The 16,685-nt window shown below is 38.7% G+C and overlaps 1 protein-coding gene across 1 annotated transcript; it reads left to right on the forward strand.

Annotated features, from left to right (window-relative positions):
* The first annotated feature begins 4,141 nt into the window (after nt 1-4,141).
* Nucleotides 4,142-11,455, forward strand: LOC140230787 (protein JTB-like). Its single transcript, XM_072310927.1, has 5 exons — nt 4,142-4,241; nt 6,448-6,598; nt 7,998-8,175; nt 9,007-9,089; nt 9,652-11,455. The coding sequence occupies exons 2-5, from the start codon at nt 6,516-6,518 to the stop codon at nt 9,812-9,814; spliced, it is 507 nt and encodes a 168-aa protein (XP_072167028.1). The 5' UTR covers nt 4,142-4,241; nt 6,448-6,515; the 3' UTR covers nt 9,815-11,455.
* The last annotated feature ends 5,230 nt before the right edge of the window (nt 11,456-16,685 follow it).

Raw genomic sequence — 16,685 nt, forward strand, 5'->3', positions numbered from 1 at the left:
CTATCAAAGGAGATCTCATACAACAGAATACTTATAACAAACTATTTTCCGGTCAAAATGAATTGATTTCCTTTGTTTTGTATCGTTTATTGACTTGATCCTAAGGATCTTGTCGCAATACCGAGTTTCCAATGTGTATTTATTTTCACCTTATTTTCGCGTAGCTTTCGGTGCTGTAAACTGTTGCTAGGGCCTAAGCCTACTATGTACTAAACTTACCGTTCTCCACTGTCGTTTCTCACACATCGTTTGGTACGATTTCTTCCATTTTATATCACTTTATCCGTTCCCTTTATACTTTGAAGTATTTGACGTAATTCTTTCAAGTGTCTCGCACTGCTATTTTCGTAACGGCGATTTCTCCGCTTTGCTGCAATACTTTTTCGAATCGAAGCGACGAAGTTTGATACCAGCCGCTGTAGTGTGCCGTGTGTTGTCTTTTCTAAATATTTGTGTTGTTGGGAGGTGTTGATACTTTGTATTTGTTATTTATTTTTCTTAATGTTGATAGGAAAAGGCTAAAATGGTCTGAGTGATGTCTGATGGTGATGATGATAACTATGCTGGTGTAAAAAGACGGCTTACTGTGAATGCTGAGCGTACGTGCCGTTCGTTCCATTTTACTTTCCCTCTTATTCTTCTTTCCCCCTTACTCTTCTTTTCCTTTCCAAGAATGATAAAAAAAAGAAATTACATACACCTCACAACAAAATAGAACCACGTGCTACCAACCTTCGTAAAGTTAAATCTAAATGTTCAATATCAGCAAAGAATAAGGGGAAAGCACGAATGACAATAAATTAGAGCGAAGAGATTGTTTTACACGCAGTCTCTTCGGCTCGAAGAAACTTGACACCCCACCCCTCTCCCCTTGTGGAAATTTCCACAAAAGCATGTGCCACACCCAGGTGCGTGCCAGACGGAAGAATGCGCGCACTGGAATAAACAGCGTGTAAATATCATGGAAATATCGATCGAAGAACCAGCTCATTAGTTGAATTAAAGGAATCATTCGTGATATCGTGATTCTATAGCCTTTCTTTTGGCGCATAGTAGGAAACATCAAACAGTCGAATATAATGTACTTGATCGAATATCTTATGTTCCCTGAACAATAAAAAAAAAGATCGATTAATCAGTCAATTAAAAATGCAACTGAGCCAGAAATACTTAAAAGGTCTCGTATGCCCAGAGAAATTCACTACGAGTAGGTTCAATGAGATGCAGTCATCACCTGGTTAGACAACAAAATCATGACAATTAATTTCAGTTCACGCTCATGATAACTGCTTATTACTTATCAAAGTTTTGGCTATCAACATTCGTTCGTAGGTGTTTTTTGTTTGTTTTGTATGTTTTTCCTCGTGAAAGACGTAATGATTTCTTCGTATCGAACGTAGACTGCATGTTTACCGTTTATCCAAACAGTAGGCGCCTAGGCGTACTTTCTGAATATATTCAGAAATTTCTATCAACATTTTAAATATATTACAAGACTCCCAAATACCAGTTCAAAAAAAATTAAGAAATCGAATTTTTTTAGATATGAACAACAAAAAAAAAAAAAAAAAAAAAATGCGTAGGAAAAAACCACTTCAACCTCGAATGACTTTGAATTTCTCTAAACCGTTCCCTAGTTCATGGACATCCCATAGAAACGCGTGTTTTGATATACACGTTGCTATGGCAAACTATCTAGTTTCGCGAAACTACGGCCTGGCCACAGTAATTTTTTCCGTAACCTCCCGCCTCCCCTTCCCCGATTCGAAAACAGCTTGATTGAAGCCCCTGCCTATTTAAACACGAACCTTATTAAACCCAAGTTAGGTACATGGTTTATATGGCTAGTGTTTAAATAGAATTTACTATTTTAAGTTAATACAGGTTTTAATAGACTCTCAGTAATGTTAGTTCCATAATCGTTTGTATGTGTTTTGGGGCCTGGCCTCTGCCATGCCTCGCCTTCTGTGTACGTATGTACGCGTGTACTGTATGTATACATGTACCACATGGTCGACATCACGCACGTGGTTTTGCTGCAGGTTCCACGGTCGACGGTCGATGCTACACTACAGTGAATGCGATTGAAGGATAGCGAGCTTCGCGATGCCGCGGGCTGTATGTGATGATTTAAATCACAAATCGTGTTTGGTAGTGTGGTTTTGGAGCAAATTTGTACTCAAACTTTCTGAAAAGACCTTTAGTCTGACATCAGATAGAAAAAGAAGACATACGAGAATGAAGTGAGTATCAGTATGTTATAATAAAACTGATTGAAAATTGTGTCATTTTAGCGTTTCCAGGAGCCGGTGAATTCGGCCGACTCGCGATCGCGAGTTTGTTTTATTTTGTTACGGAGGGATACCATGCCCCATGCAAGAAGCCTCGCAAAATTACATGACGGTCCCATTAACGAACCTTTTGACACACTCTGGTTAAATGACCGACTATGACGCACATAATGGGTCAGTATTGTGACGGACATTTTGCTCCCGTGACGGCACCACGCGTCATCAAATTGGTGGTATGGTTGGGTGTCCATAATATCGGACACCTAACGTTTTTCTATCAATAGAAACGTGAAAAATCTCACAATTTGCCTGAAATTTTACTCACGTGTGGAGAAAATACTCCGGATTCACAAGCGCGCACTGAAAATGCGATCTGAGGTACGCGCTCTAGATGGCGGCTTCGAACGCGTGGGGTGTCATTTTTTCCGCACTCAGTTGCCCGGCTCATATCGACCGACCACCCCGCCCTCTATTGACAATACGTATAAAGCGTACTTAAACGCGTTTTTTCGACAAGCTGCTGTTTTTTTCTAGTCGTAATTTTTTCCCCAATAATATTTGAATATATTTTGAATCCTTCGATATTACTTTTGAAGGACTGTTTGATGAATTTGACTTGATTTTCATTAGGAAACTTTTCATCGTAATTGAAATAAATTAGATGAGTCGGTTTGTTTTTTCACGGTATTCATTTCTCGTTTCTGCATCAACTCGTACGGTCGTAGCGCAAGCGGGCGACAAAATGTTTATGTCATGTGTATGTGTAACGTACTGTGCACGATCGTACAAGCGGCGGTGACAATTTTGCGGTCAAAATCGTCAAATTTATTACGGAAGGATACGCCTCTACATCTAACAACGAGTCAGCAAAGGTAGGCCTAGTTATATGTAGTTACACGATAAACCTTATTCGATTTTGCTAAATTTCGGTAATTTAGAGGGAATACTTAGTTGTTTTCGCCACATTTTACTCGGTAGCGTAGCCCAGTGAAGAATCGAACACCGTTGCGCGTAGTCCCATGCGTACATTTTCTTTCTGTACGCGCAATGCCATTATAATGCGCGGCCGGTCGTTATGGACCCGGTCGGTGGGTTGGACCCCTACCATACTTGACGCGACCATGACGCACATTTCCCGGGGGTCAAGAGGTGCGTCATACAAATGACAGCTGCATTAAGTCCCTCCGCGAGATCTAATCCCCTTACTATAAAAATTATTATAGATCTAGATCTGTGTCTAGGCCTAACGTTATATCTAGACTCCTATATTTCTACTATATAGCTGTCTATATGGGTGGGCTTTTAAACCAAACAAACCACAAACATCAATTTGAAGGCGTGGGACTGTTAGTCTAGTCTCGGTCACGTCGGTAATCAACAACCTCGTTAGCAAGCGCAGCTATTAGAATTAACAATTCTTTCATAATTTATACATATCATGGTTTAAATTGATGACACCCATCCTATTATTCCTGATACATCTTAACAGAATGATAGATCATATTTACCTTATACGATGATTTCAGTCTCTGTTCGTTTAATACAGCCAATGCAACTTTGTTAGGAAATGCTGATCACTCACCCGTGTACCGTTAAGCGTTTTTACGTCATTTTATCGTGCGGGACACTTTCTAAAAATAGCCAGTTCTCGCTGTCACATTACGGCCGTCAGATGGCAGTGTAACATTTTTAGACACAGAGACTAGCCTTCGTCACACGCGTTTTACACGGAGGGTACGTACCCACACGGAGATGGATCCAGCGCGCTAGCGTGCAGCCAGCCTAGCCAGTCGCCAGCTCATTCTTGCCAACGAGTTTCGTTGTTTTGTCCACGTTGGGTTTCCCCTCACAGTTTGTTTCTTACGGTACGTTCGTCACATCACTGCACTCGACTATCATCCCGATCATGCCATGGTTCTACATGTAATTCGACTGTATTAAACTGGAGGGGTGAGTTAGGGGTAAACTGATGTTGTTTATGACATTCTAATAATCATATCACTAATTTGTAACGTTAGTGAGCAAAATTACATGTACGTGAAAGTGCTTCTTCAATCTTATTCTTTAATCTTATGTTATGTAGGGACCTGCAGTGTATTAAAATCGCGGAATGCCGAGGACGAGGTGGATTGTACCGAGTGTAACGTTAGCATGGTTAGTGTAATCATGGTAATACAGTTAGAATTTATAGATTCTACGATTCATATTGAATATTTACATCCTCCTGTTACCTGCCTGTGTGGCATGCGTGCAGTGGTGGTGACTAGCTAGCTAGCCGTATCAACATGATCAATTTGATCAAGCAGGTTCAAGAGCTCGTAGTTGTATAAAAGAGATGGAGTCAGAGAACTTTCCAATTTTTCTAGATATATGGATGGACAAAAGAATTTCACAGGTGCTTGACCATCATTGACCATAGAGATGTTCAACACATATACACTGTACTGTAGGCGTGTAGCTGTAGGCCTACATTGAAACCGACACCCCTCTATTTATAGCACCACGCATAAAGAACGGACTTTCACGCATGAGACTATGTGCAGTGGTTTTGCATTCTTCACTGGGGATTTGATGATATCCAAATATTACTGAAAAACCTGATAATAAACAACAAGATGAACAGCAAAACAATGATGATACCATAGTCTAGATTACAAATGCACATTGGAAAAGCATTTAGGGACCTACTACTTGCATTTCACATGTATTTCAATTGCTTAACAACCTTAGGAGTTCAATGTGTTACTATTGACAGTGTTGTACAAGTGTATCTATGCCACTTACGGGTGGTCAATTTATGCAATCTGGATTAGATCTAAATTTGTTTTGCTTCCTTTTTTACATAGTGATCACTGCAAGTTATAGGCACCCCTAAATTTGTTACCAATGTTCGACCTCCTGTGCCAAGGGGAGGAGAGGGACTGTTCACCAAAACATGAATAGGTTTCTACATGTAGCAGGTGGTTAAATTTTGGATGGTTTTGTGGTGGAATTGTGGGTGGCTTACATTAATACTACTTTTTTTTTTTCAAGGTTCTAGCATTTCCTAGCTATGTGACTTGTTTGAATATGCGAATGATCACTCCCACATCTACACTGCATCACTTTCAAAAAAAAAATGATAGTCGGTTCTACTTCTAACCATATAACATGTAGCTGAAAACTCACATGGTATCTTGAGAATGAGATTAGATTCTACTTTCATTCAAAGAATCTAAATGATTCAATTGACATTCAATATGTAACACTGAAACCTTTCTTTATTCTACATGACTCCTATAGTCGGGCTATAGATTCTATGTGTAACGTTACATTGATGTCAAATAAATAAGAAGTAAACCCTGAATTTTCTACAGACCCTTTGGCTTCAAATGGAAAAAAAAAAGATTAGCCTTGAAATTGCAGAAAAAATGTTGTGCCATGGCTTTGTGACATTGGTACTGGTAATTCAATTGTTTGCCAATGTCACAGTGTTTGATGATTTATCAGTGATGAAGACTGGTATAAACAGTGTTTGGAAAAATTCATAAAGCCATGACAGGTGGACATGTGGAAATATGTAATTTCTGTGCAAGTTAGAGACCTGGGCCCCATTTCATAAAAAGCTGATGTGATAACAACTCTTGCTGGAATGACTATTGTCATGGAAACGACAAGAATGCAGCTTCCTGATTGGCTGTTGCTATTGGAAGTTGTCATTCCAGCAAGGTTTGACATCCTTACATCTTTTGTGAAACGGGGCCCTGGTATTGTAACATGCGGATACCATGCAGTTGGATAAAGCTGACCCAACTCGAATATTGAACAAGAATCCCCATAATATTGCACACAGCGTTGCAAAATTGTATCGCTACTGTGTAAGTAAACACACAGCCAAATAATCTTGATTCGAGTCGAATGTTTCCAACAAGTGTACACCTTGATGGCCATATTTGCTGATGGGCAATTCTGTTGTACCATAGCAGGCCTCTACTTGTCGTGGTTTTCAAATGTACCCCAGTGTGCACTTTGGATCAAATTATGATTCTATTGTTTGAAGTGATTTGTGTGTGTGTGTGTGTGTGCATATGCTAACTACTCTGTATTTTTGCTTCTTGACTATGTCTGTCTGTCTGTCCGTTCCCCCCCCCCCTCCTCTCTTTCTCTTTTCTGATAGGTGTCTGCAAGCACTTGACCAAGGAAGTTTATTTTGGATCCAAGATTTTTTGCATATCCATAAGCAGTATGTGGAATCCTGTGATTGAAATGTACATTCCAGCTGTCTTCATCATTGTCCTACTCAGCATCAATGCTTTGACAAGTATGAGGTAAGCCTGTAAAAAGCAGAGTCGACTCTCAAAGCGTTGCAGGGACACAGGAAATACACACACACACACACACACACACACACACACACACACATGCATGCACCCCCCCCCCCCATAAAACAAACAAACAAAACTGTAACACAAGCATACAATAGGCTTTCGTAAGTTTGTTTGGACCATTCAACAGTGACTAGATGATTAGTTGCATGGGAGGGAACAAATATGATATACCCTAATGCAGAGACTCCAACTCTCCCACTTTTGACGGGAGATCTCCCGCCGAAAGCCCATTTTTGCAGAATCTCCCGTTCTCCCGCTTGAAATGATTTCTTACTTAATTTCATTGTATGTTGAAAAATAAGCCTTAAATAGCGCGAGACAGCATCTAGAACCCTAGACCGCAAGGGACTTTGCGCTCGTGATGTGCGCAAGTTGGAGTCTCCCGTTTGCTAAGGGTTTCAGGCGGGAGAATCTCCAGATCAGAAGGTGCTTGGGGTTGGAGTCTCTGCTAATGTTTATATTACTCCACTACTCTCCTAAATTATATTTGTGGGTTCCTGTCTCAAATTATGGGAGGATCTGGTTTAATGTTGTAGAATATAGAAGTATGGAATTGTTGTACTTCATGATTTGGTACCCTATTACTCTTTGACAACATGAAGGTATTTTCCTGCAGGGGAACACCGAAGTGTTCTACCCATGAAAAATGATTACAAGCGGTCTACTATCACATGATCATCTCTAACCTTATATTGCTGACATCATGTTCAACCAAAATCTGACAATCTTGCAATAGACTGAGTTGTCACAACAACTTGGAAATGTCTAGTCTGAAATGGACAGTAAGACACCAGGGCCCTATTTCATAAAAAGTTGATATGATAGCAACTCTTGCTGGAATGGCAACTTCCAATAGCAACAGCCAATCAGGTAGCTGGATTTTTGTCATTACCATGACAATTGCCATTCCAGCAAGAGTTGCTATCCTAACATCTGAATTATGAAATGGGGCCCAGAACTATTCAGTGCAAAGTCTAGGAAGTCATAGATCAATTTTGAATTGGACTACATAACATTTCATAGTCTGATGCCAGTTACCAACATCCAAAGAAATTAATATGATATGACCAACGATGGCTTGTGATGTTCATGTTCCTTTGGTATAAATCTGTATTGTGGTACATTGTTTACTGTGACTCTAACTTGACCTCTTGTTAAACGTTATCAGATTTAATTTTTAGCCACAATAAACCCATTTCTGTTTTGAGAGATTCCAACAGTGCTTTGTAACATAGGACTGCTCCTCCAGGATGGTGCATAAAACAAAGTGTGACAGTCAGCCAAGTGGCCAACATTTTCATACTTTAACAATTTGCTTGCGATTTTCTCCATGTGGCAGTGCTCCCGTTGATCTGGTGGAAGAGGAAGAGGATGAGAGTAACAAGGGGGAGGCCAACCGACAGGAGATAGACTCCGAGGACCAGGAGAGCAAGGACACGTCATCCACGACACCTTGCTGGCAGACGGAAAACTTCTTGCCGATCGGCCCCTGTGCCCCATGTCATCCCTTTGCATCAGTAAGTACTGGGTCGCCATTTGCTCTTGGTGCACAGATGTCCCATGGTGGTGGGGTATTGGTGTGGTTGTGTATATGTGTCACAACTATGGATCTCAATGATGAGAAGGTCTTCTTTACCCAGAGCAGCCTCTCCAGTGTTGCCACTGCTCTAGAGGGCCCTGCCATTATTATTACCCTCGCGTTGCCATGTATCCATTTATACACCTGGGTCAAGAGGGACATGGTGGGTAAAAACGTCTTGCCTGAGGATGCAGATGTAATCACTGGGCAGTAATTAAACTCCGGCCCTCCAATTATAGTAGAAGTTTGGAGTCTCATCTGCTATGCCACAGTGCCCCCACTAGTAGTACAGTGTAGGTGCTTACAAGCTGTACTGTATAAGCTGTTATTTTCACGAGGGTGTAATTTTCACGAATTTCGCGAATCACAGTTCGATTGCGAATTTAACAACACGCAAAAATGACTCCATGTGCTGTTTTAATAGAGCATTAATGTAAGCATCCGCATCGATTCGTGAAAACAACATTTCACGAAAATGTCTATGACCTCGTCATTCGCGAAAATATCTGTACGCGAAAATAACAGTGTATACAGTATATGTGTAAGAATATGTCAATGCTGTTATTTTGACATGGGTTTCTTTGTTTTCATTTTTGTGTGTGAGTGCATGGATCTAGTCTAATCTTGTCATTGAATATTTATGTATACATTGCAGTGCCATATTAGCAATAAACATTGATGAGCACGTTTTTATTTTTAATATGTCGTGTAATATTTTTAAATGAATTCTTCACATAAATTTTGCTGTTGTTTTTTTCTTACATTGCAGAAAGTTTTGACAGACTCGTGCCATGAGACAGGCTTCAATCAACTAGTTCATTGTGCAGAGTCAAACCAGAAAGTTTATAAAAGGTGAGAAGTATTAAAATCTCTCCTGTATTCCATGTCAGTGCACTGTGCCCTTACAAGTTTAGTTTGTATTTTGGTAAGGAATATTTTTTCCGCATTTTGGTCCTTTGTACCCCCAAATAAAGTATACCCAAAATGACCCTGGTGTTATTAATACATTGTAAGTAAATGGGTCTACACACAAGATACTCATGAAACTCATCTTGTCTCATTTTTATTGTGATAGCTTTGTTGTATTAGTTTTCCCATAGACACATTTGTGTAGAAGCTGTCCCATTCCAGCATCCACATCTAACATAGAAATGATTATCACATGGTTATCCCGTGGTATACATTATTGTGATCATACACACAAATAGGTTATATGAATGTCATAAGACATTGACTACTAGTGCATTATTATGTTCCATAATATTTTGAAGGATTTAAGATTAATTTGGTCGCATTTTGCAACATTGAATGCAGGAGGATATAGCCAGATTATAGCAGTGTAGGTAAATCTACCCAATGGACTCAGTTTTAGTACCTTATTTTATGGTCCTGCTGTCTTCTTACATTCATGCAGCTGTCCGCGATCAAGAGAATCTGTGGAGAAGTCATTCTGGATTTTTGAAGGGGTCACGTTAATCATCGGGTTTTTCGCTTGCAGCGTCGTCTTCTTCAGGAGAAGGAAGTTGAACCGCGAAGCAGCGGAACGAGTCAGAAAACAGATTTCAAACTCGGTATGAGAGAGCCTCCGGCACGGGTGGACTGAATCTGAGAAACTTCACACGCATCAACTGTTTTTGCAGTGCATCACGAGCGTAGACCTAACTGATGTGTGAATGCCACTTTTTTATGATGCACACATATGGCTGTAGATCCCACTGTCATTATTAATGAGTGTGTGAAAGGTTTTATCCTACACTTTCATGGCCTTGGGACTTGTTAGCTTGAACTTTGACGTGGGTGCTGAGACAAGACTTGAAAAGCCGACACTGGAATGCAGCTTTAAACAATGCACATGGATGGCTGTAGCTCCTAATGCCTTCACAGTTTGTTTCAAGGTATTGTACTGCACTTGCTGACCACACAGTTTGAAGGACTTTGTGTGTATGGAGACTGTCTGGGTGCTTACATGTATCTTTTGCTTAGATGAATTTATGATGAGATCTGGAAACCATTGTCACCAAAGAGACTTTACCTACAATTGGAGTCTTGGATCTTCATATGCCATGCTTATTTTAAGACATGTGGTAGAAGGTCAAATTGAGGCAGACTCGCACACACTGTTGTGTAAAGTACATGTATACTTGCAATTGTTAACATGATGGTTATTGTACCTCAAGTACTTGGCAAATTACTTGATATGCTTAAATGAAGTGATTGTTTGATGAATTTTTGTCAATCTCATAATGTGGCAGATCAACAGTTCTAAAATAATGTTAGTGCTGGTAATGAAAAAAAAAAAAAAAAAAATATATATATATATTGTATCCAAAGAAGGCATCTGTCACCAGCTTTATGACTGTGTAGGTATGTAAAGGGGGTAAAAGCATCCTACAAGAGTTGCACGAGAAACTGTTGACATGTGCTGCACGCCATTATTTTGTCCCAGAATTGATTTCCGAGACATTGTTTTTTAATGGGAAAAATGTGAAGATGTGATGCTCAATATTGAAGCGCATCAAAGTATTGTAGCAATAACATGATTTCGTATACTATATAAAAGGTGCCGGTTACAACAACAGGGGTCGCACTTAACTTTTTTTTTAACTAGCCAGGCGGACTACTCAGAATCAATTTTTGACACTGAAGCAATATTTTGGCTAGCCAGACGGACTAGTAACTTCAGAATTTTATGATTTTTAGCTAGTCCGACATGATTTTGGGTGGCCAATGGCCAGCGGACCATCGGCAATTTCGAACCCTGCGGTACTGTGTGAAATATTAATTTGACTAAACTATACTTGATCATCACAGGCATCACTAATTTGATGCAATTTGTGATTGTTTAGGACTTTGAAATTGATTGAGAGAGTAAAGAAATACACTTGCACATACTACGCTGCTTTTGCTTGCTCCAAATTTCCACAAAATTTTTGGTAAGGGCTTGAGAAGAGGAAGAAGAAGAAACTATCTTCTGCATCAAATGATAGTAGAGTTATGAGTCAGTAAATTATTTTTTGAAGGAGAGGCAGTTTAAAGTAGCAGCATTTTTGACAATATTGTTGAAAATTTGTATTGCATGTAACAGACCATTCAGATCATTGAAAAGCCATGATATAATGACCTCACTTATTTGGTACTGTGATTGTGATAGAGAATAATTTTAATGAAACTGTCCTAAAGTTTTGAATCAATTCTATAATTTATTCTTCTTCTTCTTTTTTTTTTTTTTGGGGGGGGGGGGGGATAAGTTGTGAAAATGATTTTTTTTGTTTGTTTGAATGTCCTATTTACTCATGACAACTTGAAAATCAAGTCAAATTTCCTTGTAATGTGCCAACAATCAAGGCAGGTCTCCAGACTTTACATTCCATACTAATCTTAATTGCTTGATACAACTGTCAACATGTCAACATCTCATAAAATTTGTAAGTAGCTATTATTATTGATTGATTGCTTGGTAATACATGTGATGTTTGCACACACTGAGCATGACTATGATTTGACAGTGCATACCAAATCTAGATACAAACCACATGATGCTGTAGTATAGCATAATTGATATTGTAGGTGGTACACACAACTATAATTCACATGCCACATAGGCCTGTAGTGCAATGGGACACCACATTAAAGTTGAATGATTGGTAAAATAGAGTTGATACATGTAGACAGAATGATGACAGTATACTGTATTAGCAAACATGGCAAACTTAAAGATGAGACTACAAACTTTCAAGACTACAAAGTTTCACATGTTTTCAGAGAGCAGTGAGGTTGGTAATAACTTGTATGCATAGGAGATGAGTCGGTAGTAGTATCACCAGCACCCAACTCTCCCTCTGGTTTGTACACACAAATATTAAAATTGTGTTTTAGGTTGATACTACAGCAACCTTTGCCCTATTCCCCAAAAAGTTATCATAGACTTAACAATAGCGAGCTTTAGAGCTGTAGCACTAATGTTTATGACGTGCCTCCATCCGAGTTGGACAGTATAGGAACAGCAGTCTGGAACAACATATTTAGCGCAATAGTTTTGTCATAGGATTAGCGTTGCAGATCTGAAGCATGCTATTGTTAAAGTGTATGACAAACACATCAAAACTTGATGTAAAGGAGGAAAATTTGATCTGTGATTTCATGTAGAGGATATTTTGCAAACTTGTGTGCAGGTCAGTGGGAGACTAGTGAGGTGATGGCATCCTCATTGACCCCATCTGATTTGCATGTCTGGTTTTGACTAATAATGAAATCACTCAAATTCATGAAATTCTTCCACCAACTTGTTTTTATTGCAAATGATTAACAAATTGCCCCACACCGATGTAAATAAGCACTGAATTGATTACTGTTTTGGTATTAGCCATGACAAAAGAAATCATGAACATAGACATACTCGGGCAGGATTCGGGCGGAAGCTTGGTGGTCTAGTGGATAAGATGCCTGTCCGGAGATCAGGAGGTCTTAGGCTCAAATCCTGCCCAAGTACATGTATTGTGTATGTGTGCCCATGATTTCTTTTGTCATGTGTACTCGTATTTACATTGATTTAGGGCAATTTATTAGTTGAGTGCAATAATGAATCACCGTTTCATTTGACTATGTCACGTAACCTTCTACAGTACAGTGTCTGATGAGACTTGCAGCATTATGCATGCTTAATTTTAAATGCTATTCACTGAAGTCACCATGATGTGAAATATCCTGATACATGCATATTATACATGAATATGTATTTTGCTTGCATTATATTTCACAAACGGGTACTTGAAGGACATTTTTGTTGTTGTTGAAGTGTTGGAAGTTGTGATAAAGAATCACAGTGGCAATAGAATGAGGAAGAAGTAAGGGTGTATTATCCCCTCCAAGAGAAGAAGTAGGGTGTATATCCCTTGGAGACAATGTGTAACACATGATCTGTGTTAGGTGAGGCACTATTTTGGGGAGTTAATAATATCACAGATATTGCACAAAATTCACTAAAATAAAAACACAGCAAATATACTGATTATACAGCACTTATTATGAGATGATTGGGATACAAATAGTGAATGGTCACGAGTGCAATGGTACGAGATTTCGCACGAGGTGAAAGATAGTGCGCCTCATCTTTCACCGGGTGCGAAATCTCGTTCCATTGCACAAGTAAAGACCATACACTATTTGTTTTATACAACGTCCAAGTAGATCTTTGTTATTTAGTTGGAGGATTGTTGGGTAGGTCTAAGTAGGCCTAGAAGTCTATATATGTATGAAAAATATAGCCATACTTACATGTGGATCTACTGCGATTCTCTTTCTGGCTTGTGCAATCAGTGTAGATACAGGTCACAGCTAGCGCTCGTACACTAGCACTATGTAGGCCTACATACGCGCATGCATGTACCGCACACGGACACTGCGCTAGCTGCATGCTATCCTCAATATGCAACACACAGTACATGCAGTACCGTACAATTTCTCGAACCGTGGAATAGAACGTAAAAATGAACCAAGTTGCACGCAAAAATAGAACCAAAATTGCACGGCGCGTTGAATGGAGTACTTATTGAATGTCACGTCACTAACAATCCTCCAATCAAATTACAAGGATCTACTTGGACGTTGTATAATAATACATATATGACCAGTTCTGTATGCGAATCACTGATGCCATAATATGACATCATTATCGGTTGTAAGCGTAATTGTGGTTCATGTACAAAGTAAACCATCAGCTGTTCTTGCCTTGAGTGTACTGTGTTGCATGTCTTCATGTTTCTACTGTACCAATACCATCGGAATTAAATACAATGAAACATTTTCTACAAAATCTCTGTTCCTGCATTCGAATTTTTGCATTTGTGCAACAAAATGAGTAGTAATAGCTGTATGTTGCGAGTTCGAATGACAGGCAATTTTTATGGATGGATGAATTAAAAATACTCTCAACTCCCGACAGTCTTATTAGATCAAATGCACTACATACATGTACTGTATTTCAAGTTTGATCAATTTGAGCTGCATGGTCCTGCATGCTGCCAGAGCCACAAATATTGCAAAATACATGTACACGTACTTGCAAAAACCATGGTTAAATGTTCAGAATGCAAACAGAAAATTAATATCTGAGAGTGAACAGATATCTTCCTGTGACAGTAGTATTATAATACAGCTGTAAACCATTTAATGAACAATCTACTAGCACAGTCAGTAAGAAATAAACATAAAAAGAAGAGAATTGGCACAGTCGGTAAACAATTTATTAGCGCAGTAATGCATATAAACACAATGCAATCTCATAATAACACATGATTTAATATAGTGAAATTCATGTTACAGCGAAGTAAAAATTCAGGTCTCCAAATTATGATCTACTTTGTGTATATAATCTTTCTATACTTTACTGTTTGGCCATAATGAAAGAAAACCGCCGGTCCCGATGCTTTTATTATAAAGGGAGTGCACTGTAATTTTCTTAATGGTACAATATCATTTTAACTCTCCAAATTTCTGTATGCGGAAGTGCTCTTTTGTAATCATGTATTTTTTAACATCAACATGCAGCTCAGTCAGCAAAGTTGAACATGGTCTGAAATTGAGTCACCACATGTTAGAAGGTCGTACGGCCTTTTTGCAAACATTCCAAAATTCAAAATTTTGCGTGATTGAAGGATGTCTCTCAACATCATGTATGAAATCTGATCAATGGTAATACATCTAAGAGTTTCTGTATAAGAAATTAAAACAAAACAAAACTAGAAATGTCGCTACGGCGACTGGTATGCCTCCGCCATAATGCATGGTTCTCCTAATAGGTCTATAGTACAATGTCTTGACAATGTGTGATGACAGTTTCACACAATTGGCAAAATATTAAAATGACAGGTTTGCCACAAATGTGCGGAATGTTCACTTTCCTAGAACTAGGTTCAACTGGATGAATGATTAAAACGTCAGAGTGCAGGTATTTGGAGAACTGATGATTTTTACTTGACTTTTGACCCTATAAGTTTATGCATTGAGTAATTTTCAAGGTATTGAGAAAAAGTATAATTTCAGTATCAAATGGTAAAATAGTATTATCTAAACCTGGCCTTTGACCTTTGACCTTACAGTTCAAAAGAGAATCACTGTTAGGTAGAACATGCATAAATATGTAAGTTTCATGATGATACCTTGAGCTACTTTTGAGATATGGAGGAAAAAGTGCAATTTAGCACTTTCACTTGACCTTTGACCTTTTGGCAAGAAACTTCCCACAGAATATATATTGGGTAATACATGCATACATCAAGTTAAAAAAAATCCTTCAGGCATTGCATAAATATAAGGAAAGTAGTGATATTTTGAGGAGTTGACCTTTGACCTTTGACCCATGACCCCAACTTCCCTAGATAATCACTGCCCATTGGTACACTATTATGCATATATACTAAGTTCCATGAAGATACCTTGAACCATTTGCGAAATATGGAGAAAAACATGAAATTTCAACTTTTTTTTTACAAAAATAACCTGTGACCTTTGACCTTTGACCCCGTGACCCTAAAATCCAAACAAAGTATTATCCCCTTCATACTTTCTTCAAGTAGGGGTCCTACTGGTAGAAAGGTTGTCACATAAAATGCACTGGAGTTTTACATGTACATGTACAAGGTGTGAAATTACCATCCTGTGATGTTAAACATTTGACAAAAATGGCAACTTAATAATGGCACTGAATGTCTAGTTTTCTGATGGTTATCCCATCAATGTTAATCTGAAGTTAATTACAGTGATATTCACTATGTCTCTGTTTTACCACTTTGAATTAAAAGTCTCTTTTAAGGAAGCTTCCCTTCCAAACAAGTGCATACTGTTGTTGTTTTTTTTATTATTTTACAAACCAAAATTGAGATCACCTCTGTTTATGTTTAGATTTGAACCATGAAACAATAATATGATTTTTATGCCTCCGCCACGAAGTGGTGCCGGAGGCATTATGTTTTCGGGTTGTCCGTCCGTCCGTCCTTCCGTCCGTCCGTAATGAATTTTGTGGACAAGGTAACTATCGAAACCTGTTGAGGTATCCTAATGAAACTTGGCATGTATGTGTATTATGGGGTGAAGTTGTGCCTATCAACTTTTGGGTGCACATGCTCAAGGTCAAAGGTCAAAAGGTCAAGGTCAAATACATAAAATTTCACTATTTCCACCATATCTATTGAATGCCTGAAGAGATTTTCTTGAAACTTAGTGTATACATGTATTACCCAATTAAGATTCTCTGGGTGAAAGTTTGGGTCATGAGGTCAAAGGTCAAAAGGTCAGGGTCAAATACATAAAATTTCACTATTTCCACCATATCTATTGAATGCCTGAAGAGATTTTCTTGAAACTTAGTGTATACATGCATTACCCAATTAAGATTCTCTGGGTGAAAGTTTGGGTCATGAGGTCAAAGCTCAAAAGGTCAGGGTCAAATAC

The sequence above is a fragment of the Diadema setosum genome, chromosome 7, assembly GCF_964275005.1.
Source record: "Diadema setosum chromosome 7, eeDiaSeto1, whole genome shotgun sequence".
Taxonomy (NCBI): Eukaryota; Metazoa; Echinodermata; class Echinoidea; order Diadematoida; family Diadematidae; genus Diadema; species Diadema setosum.